The sequence below is a fragment of the Montipora foliosa genome, chromosome 5 (assembly GCF_036669935.1).
Source record: "Montipora foliosa isolate CH-2021 chromosome 5, ASM3666993v2, whole genome shotgun sequence".
In the NCBI taxonomy this organism is placed as follows: domain Eukaryota; kingdom Metazoa; phylum Cnidaria; class Anthozoa; order Scleractinia; family Acroporidae; genus Montipora; species Montipora foliosa.
In genome coordinates this window covers 38,739,715-38,760,068 of record NC_090873.1, presented here as the reverse complement: position 1 = coordinate 38,760,068, position 20,354 = coordinate 38,739,715, and the positions used below count along the sequence as shown (strand labels likewise).

The 20,354-nt window shown below is 38.9% G+C and overlaps 2 protein-coding genes and 1 pseudogene across 3 annotated transcripts in view; 1 reads left to right on the top strand and 2 right to left on the bottom strand.

Annotated features, from left to right (window-relative positions):
• The window catches only part of LOC138004149 (uncharacterized), a 34,194-nt pseudogene extending 32,269 nt beyond the window's left edge, over positions 1–1,925 (bottom strand).
• The window catches only part of LOC138004092 (uncharacterized), an 888,878-nt gene that overhangs the window by 654,525 nt on the left and 213,999 nt on the right, over positions 1–20,354 (top strand). The window lies entirely within an intron of this gene.
• Positions 9,695–20,354, bottom strand: part of LOC138004135 (uncharacterized) — a 51,098-nt gene continuing 40,438 nt past the window's right edge. For both annotated transcript variants that reach the window (XM_068850567.1, XM_068850566.1), the window contains one exon: positions 9,695–10,903. In XM_068850567.1, the coding sequence (XP_068706668.1) occupies positions 10,563–10,903 (341 nt within the window). In that variant the 3' untranslated portion in view covers positions 9,695–10,562. The remainder of the gene's footprint in view (positions 10,904–20,354) is intronic.

Here is a 20,354-nt window from a genome sequence, read left to right as displayed (position 1 = left end):
AAGGCCGCGCACTAACCGACTGTGCCACCCTTGCTTCAAGATTTAAGATGTAATCTCGCGACTTGAATGGAATCTGGTTTGAAGTGTGTTGGGATGCTAATACTTACTGTTTCCTTACAAACACACAGGCACTCAAGATGTTTAACTTTCTCTAATTTACAATTTTACAAGGCTCTGGTGACCAATAATGGAAGGAATAATAAGTTAATAATAAAGTACTCTATTATGCCTCGGTCATTTTATGGGTATTTTTTAAGTCAAAAAATATTAGTCCGAAAAACCGGCGATCGAACATTTACAGAACATGCGCAAATGGAATCTGGTTTGAAGTGTGTTGGGATGCAAATACTTACTGTTTCCTTACAAACACACAGGCACTCAAGATGTTTAACTTTCTCTAATTTACAATTTCACAAGGCTCTGGTGACCAATAACGGAAGGAATAATAAGTTAATAATAAATTACTCTAGTATGCCTCGGTCATTTTATGGGTATTTTTAAAGTCCAAAAAATATTAGTCCGAAAAACCGGCGATCGGACATTTACAGAACATTCGCAACAACTGACTTTAGCTAGACTTGAACTTTAACATCTTGTTCATAGTCCTTCTTGGCAACAAACTTGCCCCGTATTGGGAGCGACATCCGAATAAATGCGGGATTTTAACTCATTCTTATATCCGTCTGTTTGTTTTCCCTCGCAGATACATAAAGTCTCTTATACAAATAATTTAAGCGTTTACAACCCGTATATTGGTCAGTCTATTAGTTACAAGAAACTTATGGAATCAACTTGTTTCAATTTTTAATGTCTTAGCGGATATTACTGCTTCAAGAAACGAAGGCCCTCTGTTACCTTAATGAAATAAACACGACAGGTACTTTCTCTTCTCTGATTTTAGATGAGCTGAATTACAGGTGCACATCAGCTGTTTCAGCAAAAGCAACAATCACATGCATTTATTTTGGAATGACGCGATTTAAATTAAAGATTCCTTTCAGTTAAGCTGTTGAAATTCCATGACGTTTTATACTTGAGAACGGTTGTCTTTCAAAGGAATTCAAGTAGCGTTAAAAAGGCCTGGAAAAATCCGGGTGTGAACAGCATTCGCGCTGCACGCAATACTTTAAATAAAGTATCACGCCGACTGAAAGAGGGCCAACTGCGAGATTATGTTATTTCATGGAGCTTAAGGGCTGGTCTTTAATTGCGACGCTAGCATGTATTTACTGCAGCAATGGGTACACAGAGTGGTAAGTGTTTCGATCACGTTTTGTTAGAACGAGATGCTAATTGACGACAATTTCCCCCTTTGCGTCAATAGGTTTTGCTCATGCTTAATTCGCTATTGAGTAGCTCACAGCCTTAAACAGCCTTAAACAACGATGCTCTCAACGTTCCCTTTAACATTTTTACATCATTTTTAACAGTGCTCAAGCTGAAAAAAAAACGTGAAATGTAGGACGTAAACATTCAACGAAAACAGTCAACATTTCTTCAAACATTCTCACCGTTCGTTCCAATTTTATTTCCTGGAAAAATGGCATACACCTGACGTATCAAACATTTTGAATAAATACGAAAATATTAAATTTCTTTTAAGTCATATTGAATTGTAGATGACTCTCTTAGTCGTCGTCCCTGCTTAAGTTCCCTATGGGCATACTAATTTACAAACGGACTCTTTTTACTATTATTACACATTCCATATACCTTATTCCTGAATCTTCTTATTCATTGTAACATATATCTATTACATACCTTTATTGCTGTCGCCAGATTTTCTTTATTAAGACACAACGCGATCGTTAGACGCTGCCTGAAGAGTGCGTCCTGTTAAGCTCTGAAAAGGGATTTAATGAATTTTTTATTCAAGTTTAAAGTTTTTATGTGGGTCGAACACATTGGTAGTATCAAATTAAATGTTTCGCAATTTCTTCATTTTCCGTGTTTGCCTAAAAAAATATTGTTTTCTTTCTAATTTAAAGAAAGCCACAGTTATTGCTTCACAGTAGCTTTGATGAACTTTACTGGGGTGTGGATTGAATTTGAAATACCTTTTTGAAGAAATCAATATCATGTAGTCACATGCTAAAGCTGTGTGGAACCATACACCGAGATTTTTTAGTACATATAAAAATAATTACCTAACTTGGCAGTTGTCCTTTATTTACCTCTCTAGTGAAAAGGAAAGGAAACTCTGCATGTATCTCCTCGATGGTCTGTCACGTATGCGCGATGTGACGTCAATGCAACGTCACTTCCACTCAGCAGCCATTTGGCAAGCGTTAAAATTCAAATTGGTTATAGCGGGTTTTAAACCGCTTAAGAGTTTATTTTTTCGTCCAAAGTTCTGGATAGCATCGAGGAGATCCCTGCAGAGGTTTTCTTTTCTTCTGGCCAGAGGGGCAAATTAAGGAAACTTCCGTAAAAGCAGGGTAAATAAACATGTAGTTACTAGTATCAGATATATTTCCTACTTGTTAGAACTAGGAGCGCACGCAATGAATTTTTTAGTAGCAGTGGATTAATTACTGCTGTCCACTATTGCTCATTTTACGTGTAATACGTCTGTATGAAGTCACAGCTAAAAAAAAGATGTTGGCTTATTCGTGGCAAAAGCAACATGCTCAGTCGCTGACTTTCGCAAGTAGTAAGTCAAGTAAAATCAGTTTTTATAGCCCGCGTAGCAGACGGTTTGGCTAATTTTGGACGCTTCTTTTCCCCGAGGTTTGCTTTTCAAGGAAACTTTTTGAATATGGCCGTAGAAGAAAAACCTGGACCGAAGTCAAACGAGAATGCAAGTGGGGAGGGGCTGAGGAGAAGGAGTGAGAAACCGCCTGCAATCAACCCCTCGATATTTTCGAAACCTTCGTTCGCCCACGGACGGAGAAAATATCATTCCTGGAACGCCTGTCAGTCAAAATTTATTGCTTACTTTCATAAAACAGAGAAGAAAGAAGAGAGGCGCCCCAAGCTCAGTGCAAGGGAAAGCCAACAAAAATATGAGGACTTGTATGGGAATACTGATAAAAGAACTGAGGGGATAGTTTTAAGATAAAATTCTCAATAAAAAAGCCTAACCTTATCACTATTGTGGGTCGCTTCCTTCCTTTTTGTGTGTCTTTCTTTCATTTTTTTATTTTTTTCTTTACTTTATTTTTTCATATTTAGCGCGAATTGAGCCATTATCAGTCCTCGGTTGTCAACGGTTATAATAAACTACCAAGTAACCAAATTAATATTGAGTCAAATATTCCCGGATAAAATATTCCCACGGCCACAAATCCACGTGGAATTCAAGGGCAAATGTTTTTCTTTCATTTCAATCCATTAGCTGTGCAATCGAAGCCCTGCCAGCGACGTCAGGGGGAAGGTAGTGTCTACAAACGATGGAAAAGATCCTCGTACATACAGTTTGAACACGACACAGCGACCGTTGAAACACAGCAGAAACATAGACAGGGAAACATTAAAGGTAAGTTGAAATGATGAAATCTCAGTTCGATCCTCAAATGATATATGAAATGAATTATATACTGAACTTCGGATATGAATTCAAGTAAAGCTATGATCCTCGCAGTTGTGGACGCAATTTTAGCAATGCCGTAAGAAGCCTAAAAAATTCAGGACTCCTGCGGAGTTGAACCCGTGATTTCGCGATCCCGTTGCGACGCTCTAAGCAACTGAGCTAGCCAATGACGTTGAAAGCTGGTCATTTGTGGTTTGTAATTTTCCCATGAGGAATGACAATGAACGAAATGGCATAAAAAGGAATCTGCGGCAGCAAATCAAGTAAAGCTATGATTCCCGTTATGAAATCTTAACTATACATCATTTTTTAGGGGAAAATTAAAAACTCAAATGACCACCCAATTCAGTGCTAAGCGGTCATGATCGCGAGGTCACGGGTTCAAACCCCGTTGAAATCCTGAAAATGGCGTCTCTACACATATCATAGCTTTACTTGATTTCATATCCGCAGTTCAGTATATGATTCATGCTTCATTACTAAATCAAATCTGCCTTGTATAGGGTCTTGCATGCTCAAAATATTAATAAACATGTACAGCAGCCGTTTCCCGCGCGCTGCTAAGGATGATTACTGTTGCTGTTGCAAAAGTACTGTGGAAAACATTACATCAGTTTGTTTGGGGATAAATCCAAGAAAGAAAGTCTGGTCGAAACCATTTAGAATACGGAAATACAGGGTGCTTTCGATTGGGAAATCTGGATAAGATATTAAAATCTGGATATCGGATTTCCAATCAAACACAGAATCTGAAAACGGATTTTGTCGCATATTTTACTGATTGGAAATCCTTGGAAGAGAGACAGATCCTTGGAAGATGGCTCCTAACTGGTAGTAAAGCGGATCATGGCAATCAAATTAGCAGATATGAGCGAATTTGGTTGGTTAATATACAGTCAGCAAGCATTTAAGTGATGGCTCGAATTCTGATAACTACGAAAACAAGCGGATGTCCCGGTCTGAGAATAAAGCGGAAAGGAAAATCAAAGAAAGTCACAGAAAGAAGAGGAACAAGCGGTTCAGCTCCCAAGCAGCTTTATCATCATCTTCAATCCACACGCACTCGTAATTTTGATGACAAGCGTAGTCGTTTGGGGCCTTGCTTCAAGATAAGTATTGAATTTGATTTCTTCCTTTTACTTAGGACATTTTGTTTTTGCCCTTCGCTTCGATATGACGTCATTCGACCGACCCATATCCAATGTTCTCTCCAGCGTTTGTGACTTAATTCTTTGGATAGCGCAGAATGTTAAAATATCTGCAGTACGCAGTTTAGCAGATATTCATTTTCCGTGCGTCGCTAAAAGAATTCGTATAATGTACTTTTTTTTTTTAAATCTTATTTTACTTGGACTGCTTACATTACTAACACTACATACTACTTACTCTATTAACAATACTAATACTACCTACGACTCGGTAATTATACTATTCACAATTTTAACATTACTTACAACAGAGTACTGACCTTATCGCAATCTAATCACTGCTAAAAACATGGTATTAACACTGTTTACAATGCAATATTTGCGCAGTTTACAATATTAATACTAATATAAATACGGGACGCATAAAATATAATACGTTACTTAGACAGGCAAGACATGCAATGTAATTACTAACTACAGGAACTGACTTGCTGACTAACTAAAGGTATTGAGAAATTTACTCAGGTGAGAAATATGGACTACTTTTTAACAAAAGCAGAGGAATTATTCGTCATGATTGCGATATATTTTTCTATGTCGATTTTATCTTGTACAACGGGTGATGAAATCATGCAAACCTGAGGTCTTTATCATCTACGGCATTAATTAATAAAGAAAGTATTTTCCGATTAAGATTAAGTGATTGAGGTTTAAACCAGATGACCAGTCGTCCAAGACACTCCATATATTATTTCATCTTTAGAAAGCGGAGATTTCTTTTTCTGGAGAAATCTGAATTTAACCAAGTAGTAAACTGAGACCAGAACGAATTTCGCAACAGTATTAACCCGAAAAGGAGTAGATTGATAAATCGTTTGGTCAACATTAATACAATCATGGGCAGTAATGGTGAGGTTTTTTTTCCTTCATTTTGTGTAAAAGGTTATTTGTATATATTATATTATGTATTATTTTGTACTGAAAAATGGATAGTTTCCCTTCTTTGTCGTTACACGAAATGGCAAAGAGTAAACTCTTTTTTCGCCTTGGTGCATCAAAAGCGCACTGCTATTAATCTTTTTTTCTGCAGTAGGTGGAAGCACTGCTGTAGGCTAATCAGAGATAGTTGTCTTGCACGTGAGCGTATCGATTGCTAGTTGTGTGCCTGTCAGGACATGTTGATATGCTCGTTTTCTTTTTAGGCTTTTTTTTTTTTTCCGCTGCTCGTCTCTTTTTGTACTATTGCTTTTTTCCCCTGATCAGGTATAGCCGACAAGAAGCTAAGGTAGTGCAGAAAATTACATTTAATTTTAAATCTTTTTTGCACCAAACGCCTTAGAGCGACAAAAAATTATTTTCTAAATCATTAACCAGGCAGGCAAGTTTACATATGCCGACATTTGATTCCAGGAACTCGATAATAAACATTATTATTACATTGGTGTCACTGACTCGATTTTGATTAACTATAAGCACGCAGCTAATTCTTGCTTGCTCTGTTTCTCTTACGTCATACCTACAAACAATATATTTTATATATGTAGAATTGACGTCATACCTACATAACACAAACTTTGGTCTTGATAATTATCGCTAACATGCTCAACCTCATCCAATAATTGTTAATTAACAGATGATTGGTATGTCGTATAAAACGATTATTTCAATTAATGTGATTTAAAATGTCTTCTTTATCTTTAGGCGTTGTACAGTTTAATTCTTGCCAGTGTATTAATACAACTCGATAGAATTTTTGTAAGTGTTCGTTGATACATAAATATTTGAGGTCGTAGTTGCATTGAAAGAGAAGTTTTCCTTCTCCTTAAGAGTTATTGGTAATCAACTCTTTTGTGGTATTGTTTTACATATTGGTATATAAATTGTGTCTTCAAGGTGTGAGTTCTTCCTTAGGGTCGAAAACTCTACTAACGGCAGATCGCGTTTTTCTTGTTGCTTTACTAATTATTTATTCCGTCCGCTTTATTGTTCTCATGTATGCTTTAGTTTGCGCAGTCATTAGTTTTTATCTCGATCCTAAGAAAATACGCGCAGAAGGCTCTATACACAAAGACACTACTTACCAGGGGAGTGACAGGCAAGACTTTTACCGACACGGAAAAAAAAAAAAAAAGAAAACAAAAAAAAAAAAAAAAAGAAAACAAACAAACTAAACGTAGACCTCGACTGGGTTTGCCCATAGGCAACCCAGTAATTACTGTTACGAGTTACCGACGTTAAATATGGTTGCTTTACTTTGCCAAAACGTTTGTAAAAGTGATTGATATTCATAAGTTATGATCAATCAATAGCCAGTATTTGGGTCGCATGTGCACCTCCGTAAATTCCAAATACAATCAACTGTCTGAAAGCACGAGGAGGGATTGAATAGTTAGCAGGGAAAGGATAGGGTGGATGAATTATTAATCAATTGTATTAACTTTTGACACAGACTCCTACTCGGCTAATGAGTATTCATTAACTTTAATACAGATCTCTACGGATTAAAATGCAAAACACATTGGTGGTCAATGGTCATATTTTTATCATGAATTTAATTTTATTTACCCGTCAAATTTTTCTCTCTGACAATATGCAACACAAATTTCCTCAAACATTCAAGAATGTCTTTTAACCTTGTGTCACTTTTCCCCAGTAGTTGAAAGCCTTTTCCCCATGAACATCTGCTAAATGCCGGTTAATACCGCAAACAAGCAGGTAAAGCGTCTTAGCAGGGTACCGTTCGTCACTTTACTTCGCTACTTCATAAAAAAAGGTAGAAGTTTAAACTCTCTGCGAAGATGTGCTCAAGTTGGACTGACAGGTCCTCGAGATCAATTGACTCAAGTTCGTTTCCTCCTTGTGTTTCCATGCCAGTTGCACCTTTTTGTTCATTCTTGTGTTTTGCCAGGTAAAAACATTCACTTCCTATTTCGTATATATAGATACTGCTTCAGACAGCAAGGCGATTTATTCCTTTTCGGTTTTCGGAAAACGACAACGTCTTGTCACCATAAATCACGCTTCATCAGTCACTGATAATTATTCATACTTCTATTGGTGTCCTAATGCGCTCACTCCTTTGGGACGGATCCATTGTTCGATTTCACAAGTACGACAAAACATTCGCGTGAGATCTGTATGGGGGTTTACAATTACTCGCCTTCGGCTCACCATTGTAAACGCCCTTACAGATCTCCCGCTCATATTTTAGCTACTACTTAAGGCTTAGCTTGTTAATAAATAAGCCTTATTCACGATAGCCGCCATGTTGGTTTTCAAATGGTCATGCAAATTAGCCATGTCTTATGCAGAGGGGCAAACATTGGAAAAAAGGCAAATTTCCGTAAATTGGCTAGTCGAAATGTTGAAATAACAGTGCTAGAAGTATATTTTTGAATTTAGAATTAAGTACCTTTTATAATAATTTTTATATCTTTGATTGCCTTTGACATTTTGACTTACTACTTCCTTATCTGCTCATTTTTCACTAAAAAAAAGAAAAAACATCAAAGTAATTTGTGTATAATAATTCTGTTTTACAACTTAGGCGATAAACATTCAATGAAAGTGAAACAAATCATCTGTTCGTTACAACCTCTCGAACATGTGTTGTTTGCCCCCTTAAAGTGTGTAGCTAATTTGTATGATATTAGCAAATTCATCATGGCGGCCATCGTGAATAAGGTCTATTTGGAGTTGGCATGTAACTTATTAAATTTCTCATTCAATATATTCGCAAATCCCGTAATACAGTTCATTTTTGGACTTTATTTGCATTAAAACAATAGATACCCAGTTCACTGAAGCATGAAACAGTCCCAAGCGTAAATAACTTGCATTGTTTTTATGAAGCCCACAAAACGTATTGCATGCATTACGGGATTGGGAAAACCGCTTATTATAAGATTATTTTTGAGGATTGTATATTCGCCTACCAAATGCATGCGATCGACCAAAATGACAATGAGTCCGGTCTGCTCATCCATTGCAAACAAACCTCATTTGCAGGTGAAACAATCATTGCCATAATTACTATCTAATTGTTCGTTGTTTTCATGGCACCCTTAAAGCTACAAAACGCAACACAATTTTAGCAACTAGCTACGAATGACAATTTGATTGCACTCATATATGAAACTGAGAAATGTGTTTTCAAAGAAATAAAAATTATGTAAGCAAGTTGTCAACACCGTAAACCTTTTTTTCATATGCCACGAAGCTTTGAAAACTTCACAACAACAAGACTTTCACGAGCCGAAGAGTGAATGAAAAAAAAAGTGCTTCTCAACCATACAACGTTATAGGTTCTCCAAGTAAAGGGAGCTCCATGAAATAGGAGAACTAATACATGAATCAAAAACGTAAAGAAGATAAAAAAGATAGTTTATTTAACCCTTTCATTCCCACGATCGAAACCTGTATTCTCCTAACTAGTATTATGTCTATTATGGATTCTTTGTTGCACAGTAATTTTTAGAGAGTTATTTTAACTCCAAAAATGGAGTTAAAATTTTAGGCTCAAAATAACTCTTTTTCTGGAGTAACTTTAACTCCTAAATGGGGTTGAAATAACTCCTAAACTGGGGTTAAGTTAACTCTTCATATAGGGTAGTTTTAACTCTTCCTGGAGTTATAAACACTCCAAAATGGAGTACAAAGTTTAGGTTCAAAATAACTCCTTTTTTGGAGTATCTTTAACTCCTCAATAAAACTCCAAAACTGGAGTTAATACAACTCTTCCAATGGGGTTACTATGACTCCAAAATAGAGTACAAAGTTTAGGTTCAAAATAACTCCTTTTTTGGGTAACTTTAACTCTTCAATGTCACTCCAAAACTGGAGTTAATACAACTCTTCAAATGGGATAGTTTTTACCCCTCTTGGAGTCAATACTGCGCCAAAATGGAGTAACATTTTGAGGTTCAAAATAACTCCTTTTTGGGGGTAACTTTAACCCCTTGTTTTTCAACTCCAAAACTGCGGTTGAAATTACTCCAAAAATGGGTTAAAAATCTTCTGTTGATAATAACTCCTTTCCGAGGGTCATTTCAACTACTCTATTCTATTCTATTCTTAATTCTCAATACCTGTCTGGCTGGCATTTCATTGAAATCGTGAGGAGAATTTACGTACCGATCACTCCTGGGGATCAAAGGGTTAACTTAGAATATTCACATAAGCAGCCTACTATAAGGCTGAAATGCACAAACTTACATGAGAAACAATTTACGGTGATTTAAAATTTATTTTAGACTGAAATAGAAAAATAAGAAAAAAACTTTAAAATGTCACAAGTAGAAGATTAGGCAAAGTAAAGCCACTGCTTTGGCATTGTCTTCATGAACTTATCAGTGCGTGTGACAGAGCGAACAAATAGGCGCTTGTCTGCTTGGATTATAGCGAGAGACATAATTCGGCGGCACTAAGTGGTGGAGTTTATGACTTTTTCGGCCGCAACCGCATCAAAGAAACGTTACGTCTCCTTTGCACAAAGTCCCTATTTATTGAGGACAAAAAGCTCTCCATTAAAATGCTAAAATATAAGACGAGGCCAGAACGGTTGGCTCCATATTAAATTAATTAAATGCTGTCCACAGAGTGCGAGAGCAAGTTGCGGATATAACACGGGATTCCAATCAGTGTCAGGTTCGTCTCCAGAGTGAGCAGGGATACGGTATGAGTCTAGCACGGTCACAAATAAAACATCACAATATCTACAACCTTGCGAGATGTTCACATTTCATAGTTCTACTTAACACTAGACAAAGGCGCTTACTAAAAAGAGATTTTTGTGGGCACAAAGTGACAATGAAATCAGGAGGCAGCTGTACGTCAAGTTTAAAATGATCCTTCAAAAGAACTCTTCAATTTAACCTGATGAGTTACGTTAAAGTTATGGTCACCCGACCATGTCCAGCTGTATTGTAACAGCACTCATTCTGCTGATTTTTTCCAGCGTTGTAAGATCCACCTCCTCCCCCACATGAATCCCACTTGTTGTCTCCGCTACTTCCCCCAGAATAACCTCCACCACCTCCCGCACCACCTCCATCTCCATAGGCACCACCACCACCTCCAAATCCTCCAATAGCATTGTTGTACCAGGCTCGTCCACCCACTCCTCCTTGAAGAAACCCCTTGCCACCTTCTCCGCCATTTCCCATGCTACCTCCAAACTGCGTTGAACTTCTTCCGCTGGAGTAGAAGCCACCCCCACCACCACCTGAAAATAAAGGGAAATTAAGTAAAATAATGGTAGTTTCAAATACCGTTGTCCCTATTTCCCATATGTCTCGGGCTGTCAAGAGGTGTCAAGGCGGTGTTAACTGGAAAAATTTAGCGTGTGTTAATAAAGGATCATCTTCTACGGGATTATTTCCGGTTCCTGTAGTCTCAATAACACCAAGAATAGAGTACGGGCATCTGTAGCTCTGGCGGCAGATTTTCGATCGTGGGATATCGATGTTGGCGTTATTTCAGAGACGCATCTTTGCAGACAGAAACCGGACAGTATTGTTGTTATTGAAGGGTATACAGTATATCGAAGGGATAGAGATTGGGCCGGAACTGATAAGCGAAAGAAAGGTAGAGTTGCAGTATATGTGCGGGAAAACTTAAAGGTTTTGAATGTTAATCGCGAACGCTCCTTCGAGATGCTGAGTGTGGAATTAGTACTTCTGTCAGGACATCATATTCTGATCACTGGATTGTACCATCCTCCAAGTTTTCAGTATGATGAAGGTGATCTTATTGATACCATCATCGATCGTTGTGATACATTCTTAGTCATGCATCCAAATGGGTTAGTACTCTGTGGAGGTGATCTGAACCGGTTAGATCTGGACTGTCTTTCCACTTCATCTGGCCTTGGATAACTGCCTCACAAACCACTCTGAGCTGTTCAACGACCCCTTACGCTTTCAAGCGCTGATAAAGAATGACCACTGGGGCGTGATACTTCCTCCTGGAAACAAAATTAAACCAATCCGATCTAAATGCTGTTTTAGGGAATTTAGAGAGCATCACAAGATAACATTTACTTCAGAGTTAGAAGATTTTGTTTGAACACCTGTGATCAATGCTCCAGATGTTGAAATAGCAACTAGCGTATTAAATAACGAACTGCACAATCTTATGGATAAGTGTTTCCCTGTGAGGAGAGTTGTGATGTCTTTCCTTGACCCTCCGTGGATTACTCCAGTAGTTAAATATCTGTTAAGGAAGAAGAAAAGAGCTGCTGATAAGGGCCACGTTCGCAAAGTGGAGGACTTGCCATCGGTCTACAAGTTGATTGGTGAAAATCGAGAAAACTGGGGTAGGAATGGAGCACAGGGGAGTTTGCATTGGTGGAGGAGAGTGGATAACATCACCTTAAGGAAAGAGAAATCTCAGCCATATTTAGAAAAGGGATTTCTTGCTGGTCTCAATGATTATTTTGAGGATTTGTGCAATGATGAGAACTACGTCAAACCAGTGCGGTCCAGGAATTTGATGTGATGGTGGCATTATCCAAGATTAAAAAAACCGCTACAGGCCCTGATGGGTTGCCGTTTTGAGCTTGGAGGGACAATTGTACAAGTCTCGCTCCTGTGGTGACTGCTCTGTGGAATAAGTCTCTGTCCTCCTACACATGGCCGACAGCTTGGAAAAAAGCTAACATCAATCTCTTCCCACAGGTAGACACTCCTGTTCAATATTCGAATTTTCGGGGAATTAACGTGACTCCAGTTATAGCACGCTGTTTTGAAAGAACTGTATACCATCATTACAGTAAGAAAGTCTTTGAAGAAAATCTGACTTTCACACAGTATGCGTATAGGGAGGGCTGCAGTTGTACAGACGCCTTGATTCAAATACAGTATAATTACTTAAGGGCACTTGATGATAAGGATTGTCACTATATTAGGCTTTTTGCAGTGGATTTTTCGAAAGCCTTTGATAATGTAAAACACTCGTTTATTGTGGAAAAACTAAAGGCTCTTCATCTCAATCCTTATCTGGTTAACTGGTACTTAAGCTTTCTCATGGATAGGAAACAAAGACTGATATTCAAGGGTGTTATCTACAAATGGCATAATGTGAACAAAGGAACAACCCAGGGTAGTGTCAGTGGGCCCCATCTTTTTAATTTGTTTATGAACGATTTGGCCATTTGGGATAATGACCTTACCAGCATAGTTAAATATGCTGACGACACCACTTTTCCAGTCAACGTATGTAAAAATGAAATAGATCTTTCTCAAGAGGTTGTCAATCAGTTTTTACGTTGGACCCAAGATAATGCCATGGCATGTAATCCTAAAAAATATAATGAACTAATACTCTGTAAGAAGGTTGCTCATGATATAGACCCTGTGAGCAAAATAACGCAAGTTTCTTGTTTAAAGGTGTTACGGGTTACTTTACAAGGTAATCATAGATTTAACGAGCATATTAAGGTTAAGCTGCAGGAGGCCAACAAGTGTCTTAAGTTTATGTGATAAGATGTTTACGGAAAGAGGGATACCGACAACCAGACGTAGATTACGTTTTTAGATCAATTGTTCTACCCAAACTAACGTACGGTCTACACGTATACGCCTCCTTAATACCTGAATTAACGACGGTTCAGAACTTACAGCGCTGCTTTAAACGCAAATGTTTCGTACCGAATTGACATATATGGCGAATTAGAAGAGGTTGATCGCTCGCTATTCAAGAAGATCTCCAGTATGCCCGGTCACCCTCTGTACCCTTCCGTCCCCAAAAGGAAAGAAAGCTCGGCGCCTCAGAGTTCCTAGTAGTCAACTCCCTAGGATTAATACCCAGCGTTTTAAAAATAGTTTTTTTTAACAGGCATTTTTTCAAATATAGAGTAGCTATTTAATGTAATGTCGATAGCCTTGTAATTCTAATTAATTCTCTCGGCTATTTTTTTTTTTTTTAATGTAACTGTTCTTGTTTTGCTTAAAAAAAACAATAAAGACCTATTTATTTATTTTATTTGAGAGCACGACTACGAACTGTTTCCCCCGGAAAATGAAACGTTTATCGGCCAATCCCAATCCCGGTCATGACGTCACAGCATGATGTCCAAACCTCGTCGTCAATTACAACAACAGTTGATTTAGAATACACCTCGTTAATTTTTTTCCACCAACCTTCATGATCAAATTGACCTTGATTGTAGCATTCGCATGCAATCACAATTTTGAAACCGAAATGATGAGTGATTGTTCATTATTAACTTCTTACTAACCGAGCATGCACGAGGGCCGCACTGGGGAATATTGGCCCTCGGTCGTGTTTGTACTTCCACGACCTATTCCCTAGTACGGCTCGAGCTATAGCTCGGTTAATAAGTAGCTTATTATATGGCTTTTTAATTACCTTTTGCTTTGTTTTTGCAAGCCCGTAGTCGACCCGTGGGCATTACGGGAGAATAATGCCCTTCAGTTCAGTCACAATTAGTCAATCAGAGCGCGCGTTATATCGGCTACAAACACAAGCCATATAATAATATATATTATTATATGGCTCTGTCTCACGAGGACCGGGAACTACAAAATTCACGAATTTGATTGGCTAAAATCGATATTGACCGCGGTCTAGATTTTCCTATTTAGACCGGCATCCAGACCGGTAATGTTTTGCGGTGAAAAGATGCAAACTAAAATGCAAAGATATTGAGTATTTTCTTCTACCAATATTCATTTATGAAAGTGCCAAACAGCATGATGACAAAAGAGAGGATGATGAGCAAACTTTGCCAGACTTAAGTTCAGCTCATCGTCACTCATCGCCGTTTGCAAGCAAAATGTCAGTTAGTACAAACCAGTTACATTAAACGCGTTAAATTGTTCTTGTTTGCCATATAATAAACATCTTATTAACCGAGCCTAGTCAGTCTGTATGAGAGAATCTTGACCTCGGTCGCTTGTACAGACCTCACTGCGTTCGGTCTGTACTCACGACCTCGGTCAAGATTCTCCAATACAGACCTCCTGCTCGGTTAATAAGAGCTAAATAAGAATAAAAAAAATTAAGTCAAGTGATACTAACACAGGGATTCAGCGTGATCCATCAAAATGCAAAGATGCAAGATTACGTTTGAATTCCGAAAGTGATTGTGTGGCTTTTGCCTCATGGGGAATATTATTCCAGAGCATTGCACCACTATACTTAAAGCTGCGTTTTAAGAAATTTTTCTTTGGCCTTGGAAGTGCTAGGTCAGTCTCCAGATTCCTGAGATTATAAATAATGTTAATTTCACTGAGCTTTACATAGGAGTCTCTCAGGTGGGGAACAGATTGATCTTTGAGGATTTTGCACATAAGTGAAGCCTTCATGTGGAAGTGTCTAGTTTCAAGTGTTTTCCATTTCAAGTTTTTCGACACATCAACAGACCTAATATCATATGAAGAACCCGTAATAACCCTTTCCCCTCGGTTTTGAATCTTTTTGTCGTTTTTCTTTTAATTGTTTACCGGCAAGTATCCCATAAAGGCGAACAGTAATTGAAGTAAGGTAAGAGTATGTGAATAGGTATAAAGTTACAAGGGCACTAAGCGGGGCGAAAGATCTAATTCTGCCTCGTCATCATACGTACTACGAAGTTACGTGAGAAAGGAGTTGCCAACCCGAACAAAGCAGTAAAAGCAGTAAAGCAGTAGCCGCCCAAGTGGTCAGTGCATTTGCCGCCTTCGCTCGTGTCGGTCGAAAAAAAACTATGCAAGGTGCAAATCCTCTATTTCAACGTTTTACCGACTTGAATCACCCAGAAACATTGTCCAAGACAGTACCTACGATCGAGGAGCATTATTTCGCAGACTCCAATTCATTTGTCGCGCACGGATGGACGAAACAAGCGAGAACCGTGGAGTTGAGGGCCATACGGGGCCCCCTGAAAAAGGCTTAACCGAAATTTTTGGTGCAATCAGCAACATGAGCTCACTGGCAGGGGCTCACTGCTAGCAAAATCGCTACAACAAGTTGTAAAATTAGTGGAGAGACCTCACCTTCTAGGGGCGTTATTAATTTACCTATTTTCTCCCACACTGCAGCCCCCTTTTTTTCCCCCCTCCCCCTTATCAGTGTTGCCAGCAAGACAAAAAAAAAATGTTGAAAACTTAAACAGTCAACATTGAAACGGGAAGAAGGGAGGGGAAGTGTGAGAGAAAGTTACAGGAAACTCAACATTGGACAACTTCTGTGGAAATCTGCAATTGCCCTGAGCGGGATTTGGACCCACGTTCCCCTGATCAACTAGTCAGGTGTGATGACCACTACACTATCAGGACAACCATGCTGGCAACATGGGTGATTGATCACTTGATCTGTGGCATTTACGTATATACCATCTCATATCCAACGTACTCTCATGGAATAATTGTTATATTTATGGGCATACACAGGCCTGAATGGGTATCCAGGGGTAAACGGTTTTTATGAATATTTGTTATAAAAATACACTATAATAAGGGATACACGAAATACCCATGAAACCTCAAGATGGCGGCCAATTCGTGAACTGCATCGAACTGTAAATTATTAAATTTGACCAATAAATAAATTTTAGGGTTACTCCATTTGGGTGCTCCATAGAGTACGCCAAGGAGTAGGGTGTCGCGTTTTGTCCTCTCCCATCCTGGTGAACAACAGGATTCAGGCCAGTAATCTGACTCCTGTACAAGCAAAGAAAGCAGGAGCATTGACCAGCAATCTGGGGCTACTGAGAAGAGAGGTAAGGATTTGTTATCTAAGGGCTCTGATGCCTTAAGTGATTCACAAAACCCCTTGGAGGAGATCGAGGTATCGGCAGGAATTGCCGACACTTTTAAACTCGATGAGAAGAAAGCGCCTGCTGTAAATGAGCAGGTCGCGAGAATCGTGCGAGGGTTAATGAGAATAAAGCTCTCAAAAGACGTCTTGACTGACACTCAAAACCGCTACAAGAGACGTTAAAACTGTGATTGCTTAGAAACCACCAAAATCAATCACCTTTTCTGGGACAAACTTAAATCAGAGACACGATCAGCTGATATTAAACTACAGCGAATTCAAGGAACCTCATGAAAGGTGTTATTTCTTTGGTTTATGTCATCCAGGAGCTAGTGCAAGCTCGGGATAAAGTTCCAAACGATGCACTTTTCTCTCAAATGGTCGAATTAAAATGACTACTGAAGCCCTTGCACTCACTGGCGCAGCTAAATTTGAGCTTAGCATGCGGCGCCGTGAAGAAATTAAACCAGAGCTGAATGAGGACTACAAAAAATTGTGTTCAAGGTCAGTGCCATTTACTGATTCCTTGTTTGGCAACGATTCCAACCTTTCAAAACTGCTCAAAGACCTCTCTGAGGAAGTAAAGTGAGTAGGAAAATTGGTCGTAATTTTAAAGACGATGCTCGAAAAACACGTGGTAACAAGAGCTAGAGAAATATAAAACCTACAGGGTTTGGTTACAAGCACAGTCAAGACCAACACACCCATTCCCCCAAGCCTTTTAACACAAACGTTGAGTTTGTGGCACAATAAACACCCTATACAAGTGGGTGATCCCAGAGTCATTTGATTTGACCATGTGGACTCTGAGACTATAGACTCTAAAGCCACAAAGCTCCTTTGCAAAAGTCTAATTGTGGTATCCAAACACTCACAAGGTGAATTTATTTCACCAATTTTTCTCAGATTAAAAAAGAATGGTGTTGACTACTGCATGATTCTAAACCTAAAGAAGCTTAACCAATTTGTTGTGTACAGACACTTTAAAATAGACTCTTTAAAATCAGTCACAGATTTAATGACTCAGGAATGTTTCATGGTATCAGTGGATATCGAAGGTGACTAATACACAGTACCAGTTGCTAACGAGCAAGTTATATCCGTTTACCTGCTTACCTAATGGGTTTGCCTCTGCCCCCAGAATATACACTAAGATTCTTAAGCCAGTCTTTAAGGTGCTTAGACAAAAAAGCTTATTATTATCATCATAAATTGATGATTGCTATCTTCAAGATTATACCTTTAAAGAGTGTGCTGAGAATGTAACACAAACTGTATCTCTGCTTGAAAACGTGGGGCTTTACATCCCGAGGGAAATATCTATACTGATCCCTTCTCAAATATTGACCTACCTGGGTTTTGTATTGAATTCCACTACCATGACTGTGCAGCTCACTCCTGAGAGAATGACAGAACTAAAGCTGGCTTGTGGCAAGTTATTAAAGGAAGACCAGTGCACAATGCAAGACCTGGCAGAAGTAATAGGCCTGATTGTCTTCAGCTTTCAGGGGGTAGAATATGGCCCATTGCACTATTGAAGTCTATAACATGACAAAACGTAGGCTCTGGTAGCAAGCAGAGGAAACTTCTCTGCCCTTTGTACTCTATCAGAACAATCTAAGATAGACGTACAATGGTGGTTGTGCAAAGTCTCCCCCTCTTATAAGATCCATAATCTCTCATCGTAACCCTGATATCGTCCTCCAAACAGACGCCTCTTCCCAGGGATGGACAGGTATAAGAGATGAACAATTGACAGGAGGGAGGTAGGCTAATGAGGAAGCATCACACCGCATTAACTATCTGGAGCGTCTTGCCATTTTATTGGCCATTAAATTCTTGTGCGCTTATTGCTCAAATTGCCACATTCAAGTACAATGTGACAACTCGACGGCTGTTTGCTATGTCAATAATGTGGGTGAATCTAAGTCTAAAGAGTGCAATGCCCACACAAAATGCGAAAAACCCAAGCAGACGTAGAATCCAGGCAGTTCAATGATTGCATTGGGTGGATGCTTGATCCTAGTATTTAAAAACAATTACACTTAAATTGGGAACCCCAACCATTGATCTATTTGCGACCAAGTCGAACAAATAGTGTTTGCCTTATGTCTCCTACTAGAGACCAGTTCCAGAAGCCTTATTTATAGATGCACTCTCTGTAGATTAGCGTAAATTTTATTTTTATGCATTTCCCCCATTTAGCCTGATAGAAAGATGCATGGGCAACATTCAAGCCTGCAAAGCAGATGGAATCCTTGTGGTAGCCTTTTGGCCCAGTCAGATCTGGTATCCCGAGGTGTTGAGATCTCGTATCCCAAGGTGTTGTGCTGGTACCTCCTGACCCTACTAGGAACTCACAAGCTTCAGCCCCTAAGGGGGGAACTGAATCTGCTTACTTGTCACTTATGCGTATCAAAACTGACGATTTTCTAAACACGCTACCATTATTGTCTTGCAGTCCTGGGGACAAGCTTCACGGCAACAGTATGGCGTCTACATCAAGAAATGGCTCCTTTTCTGTTCTGAAAGGAAGATTGATCCAATTCAATCCTCTTTGGGTGCAGCCGTTGACTTCCTGGCAATGCTCTTTGAAAAGGGGGCATTTTTATAGCAGTATTAACACAGCTTTTTGTGCCCTCTCAGCGATTCTTGTTCCTTATGGAACTTCACGCACTAGTGAGCACCCAGACATCAAGAGGTTCATTAAAGGCATGTTTCAGTGTCGACGCCCTTAACCTCGCTACAATAAAACCTGGGATGTGAACATAGTGCTACAGCATATTGTCTCCATGGATGACTCAAACAACTTACCACTCAAAGACCTTAGCATGAAACTAGCCATACTTGTGGCCCTAACTACAGCACAAAGGGGACAGTCAATACATCTAATGGATACTAAGGGTGTGGTTGCTGTGAAGGAAGCATATACATTTATGCTCAGTACAAACATTAAGCAAAGAAGACCCATAAAATCACCATCTGAACGTATTATTAGATTGAAATCAATTCTACTGATAAGAACCTCTGTGTAATAGATACATGTTCAGTTTACTTAAGAAAGCCACGTCCCACAGGAAGCAAAAGCCATATTGATTAAATTCCAAGAATTACTATATACGCACTCAGTGATCTTGGTGTTTTAAGCAATCTGATTGGTTCGCTATCTCGGAGTAATTGAGCATTATTCACTCCCTACGGGGTGAATAATGCTTGATCCAAACAAAACCAAATGGCCGGCGTAAACTCGCCAGCATTTATGAATCGGAAATATTGAATATACAAGATGATGCTGTGCTACAGAAGACAAAGAAGGCTACAAAATTTGGCCTGAAATTTTCAAAGGTAAGAAAAGAGTTCATACTTTTGCCAACCAGTGTTTGACTTCGTTTTTCCAGATAATTATTGCTGAAAATTAAACAATCTTCTCGCCAACAATTTGTTTCACTCGGAGTAATTCTCTCTTGTAGGGCTGGTCGCCCACCAAAACAAATTTCTTAGTGAAATCGAGGAATTAAAAAGATGTTTAAGAAAGTTCCACATGGTTGCAAGGAAACAAGACGGGTCATTTGTACAACAAACTGTTAAACGCTCACCTCAATTAGAGCCACCATTTCATGTGGATCCTTTGCCAACTGCATTTTCAATTTCCATTTCAAATGAACCTCAAAAACTTTGATCCAACGGTGAAAATGTTTTAACAAGCAGACTTTCGATTTAGATTGCTGATTTAAACTGTGTTAAATGACCATTTTGTTGTCTGTGACGAGGATTTTCACTAAGGTTATTTAGATTTGCCATGTTTGAAGCTTCTGTAAACACTTTCGCGCATGCTTTGTGTCGCTTGCACGTTTTCCATGCATGAATAGAGATGCCAATTAAACCGACTTTGTATATTTTTTTTCTGCAATTGT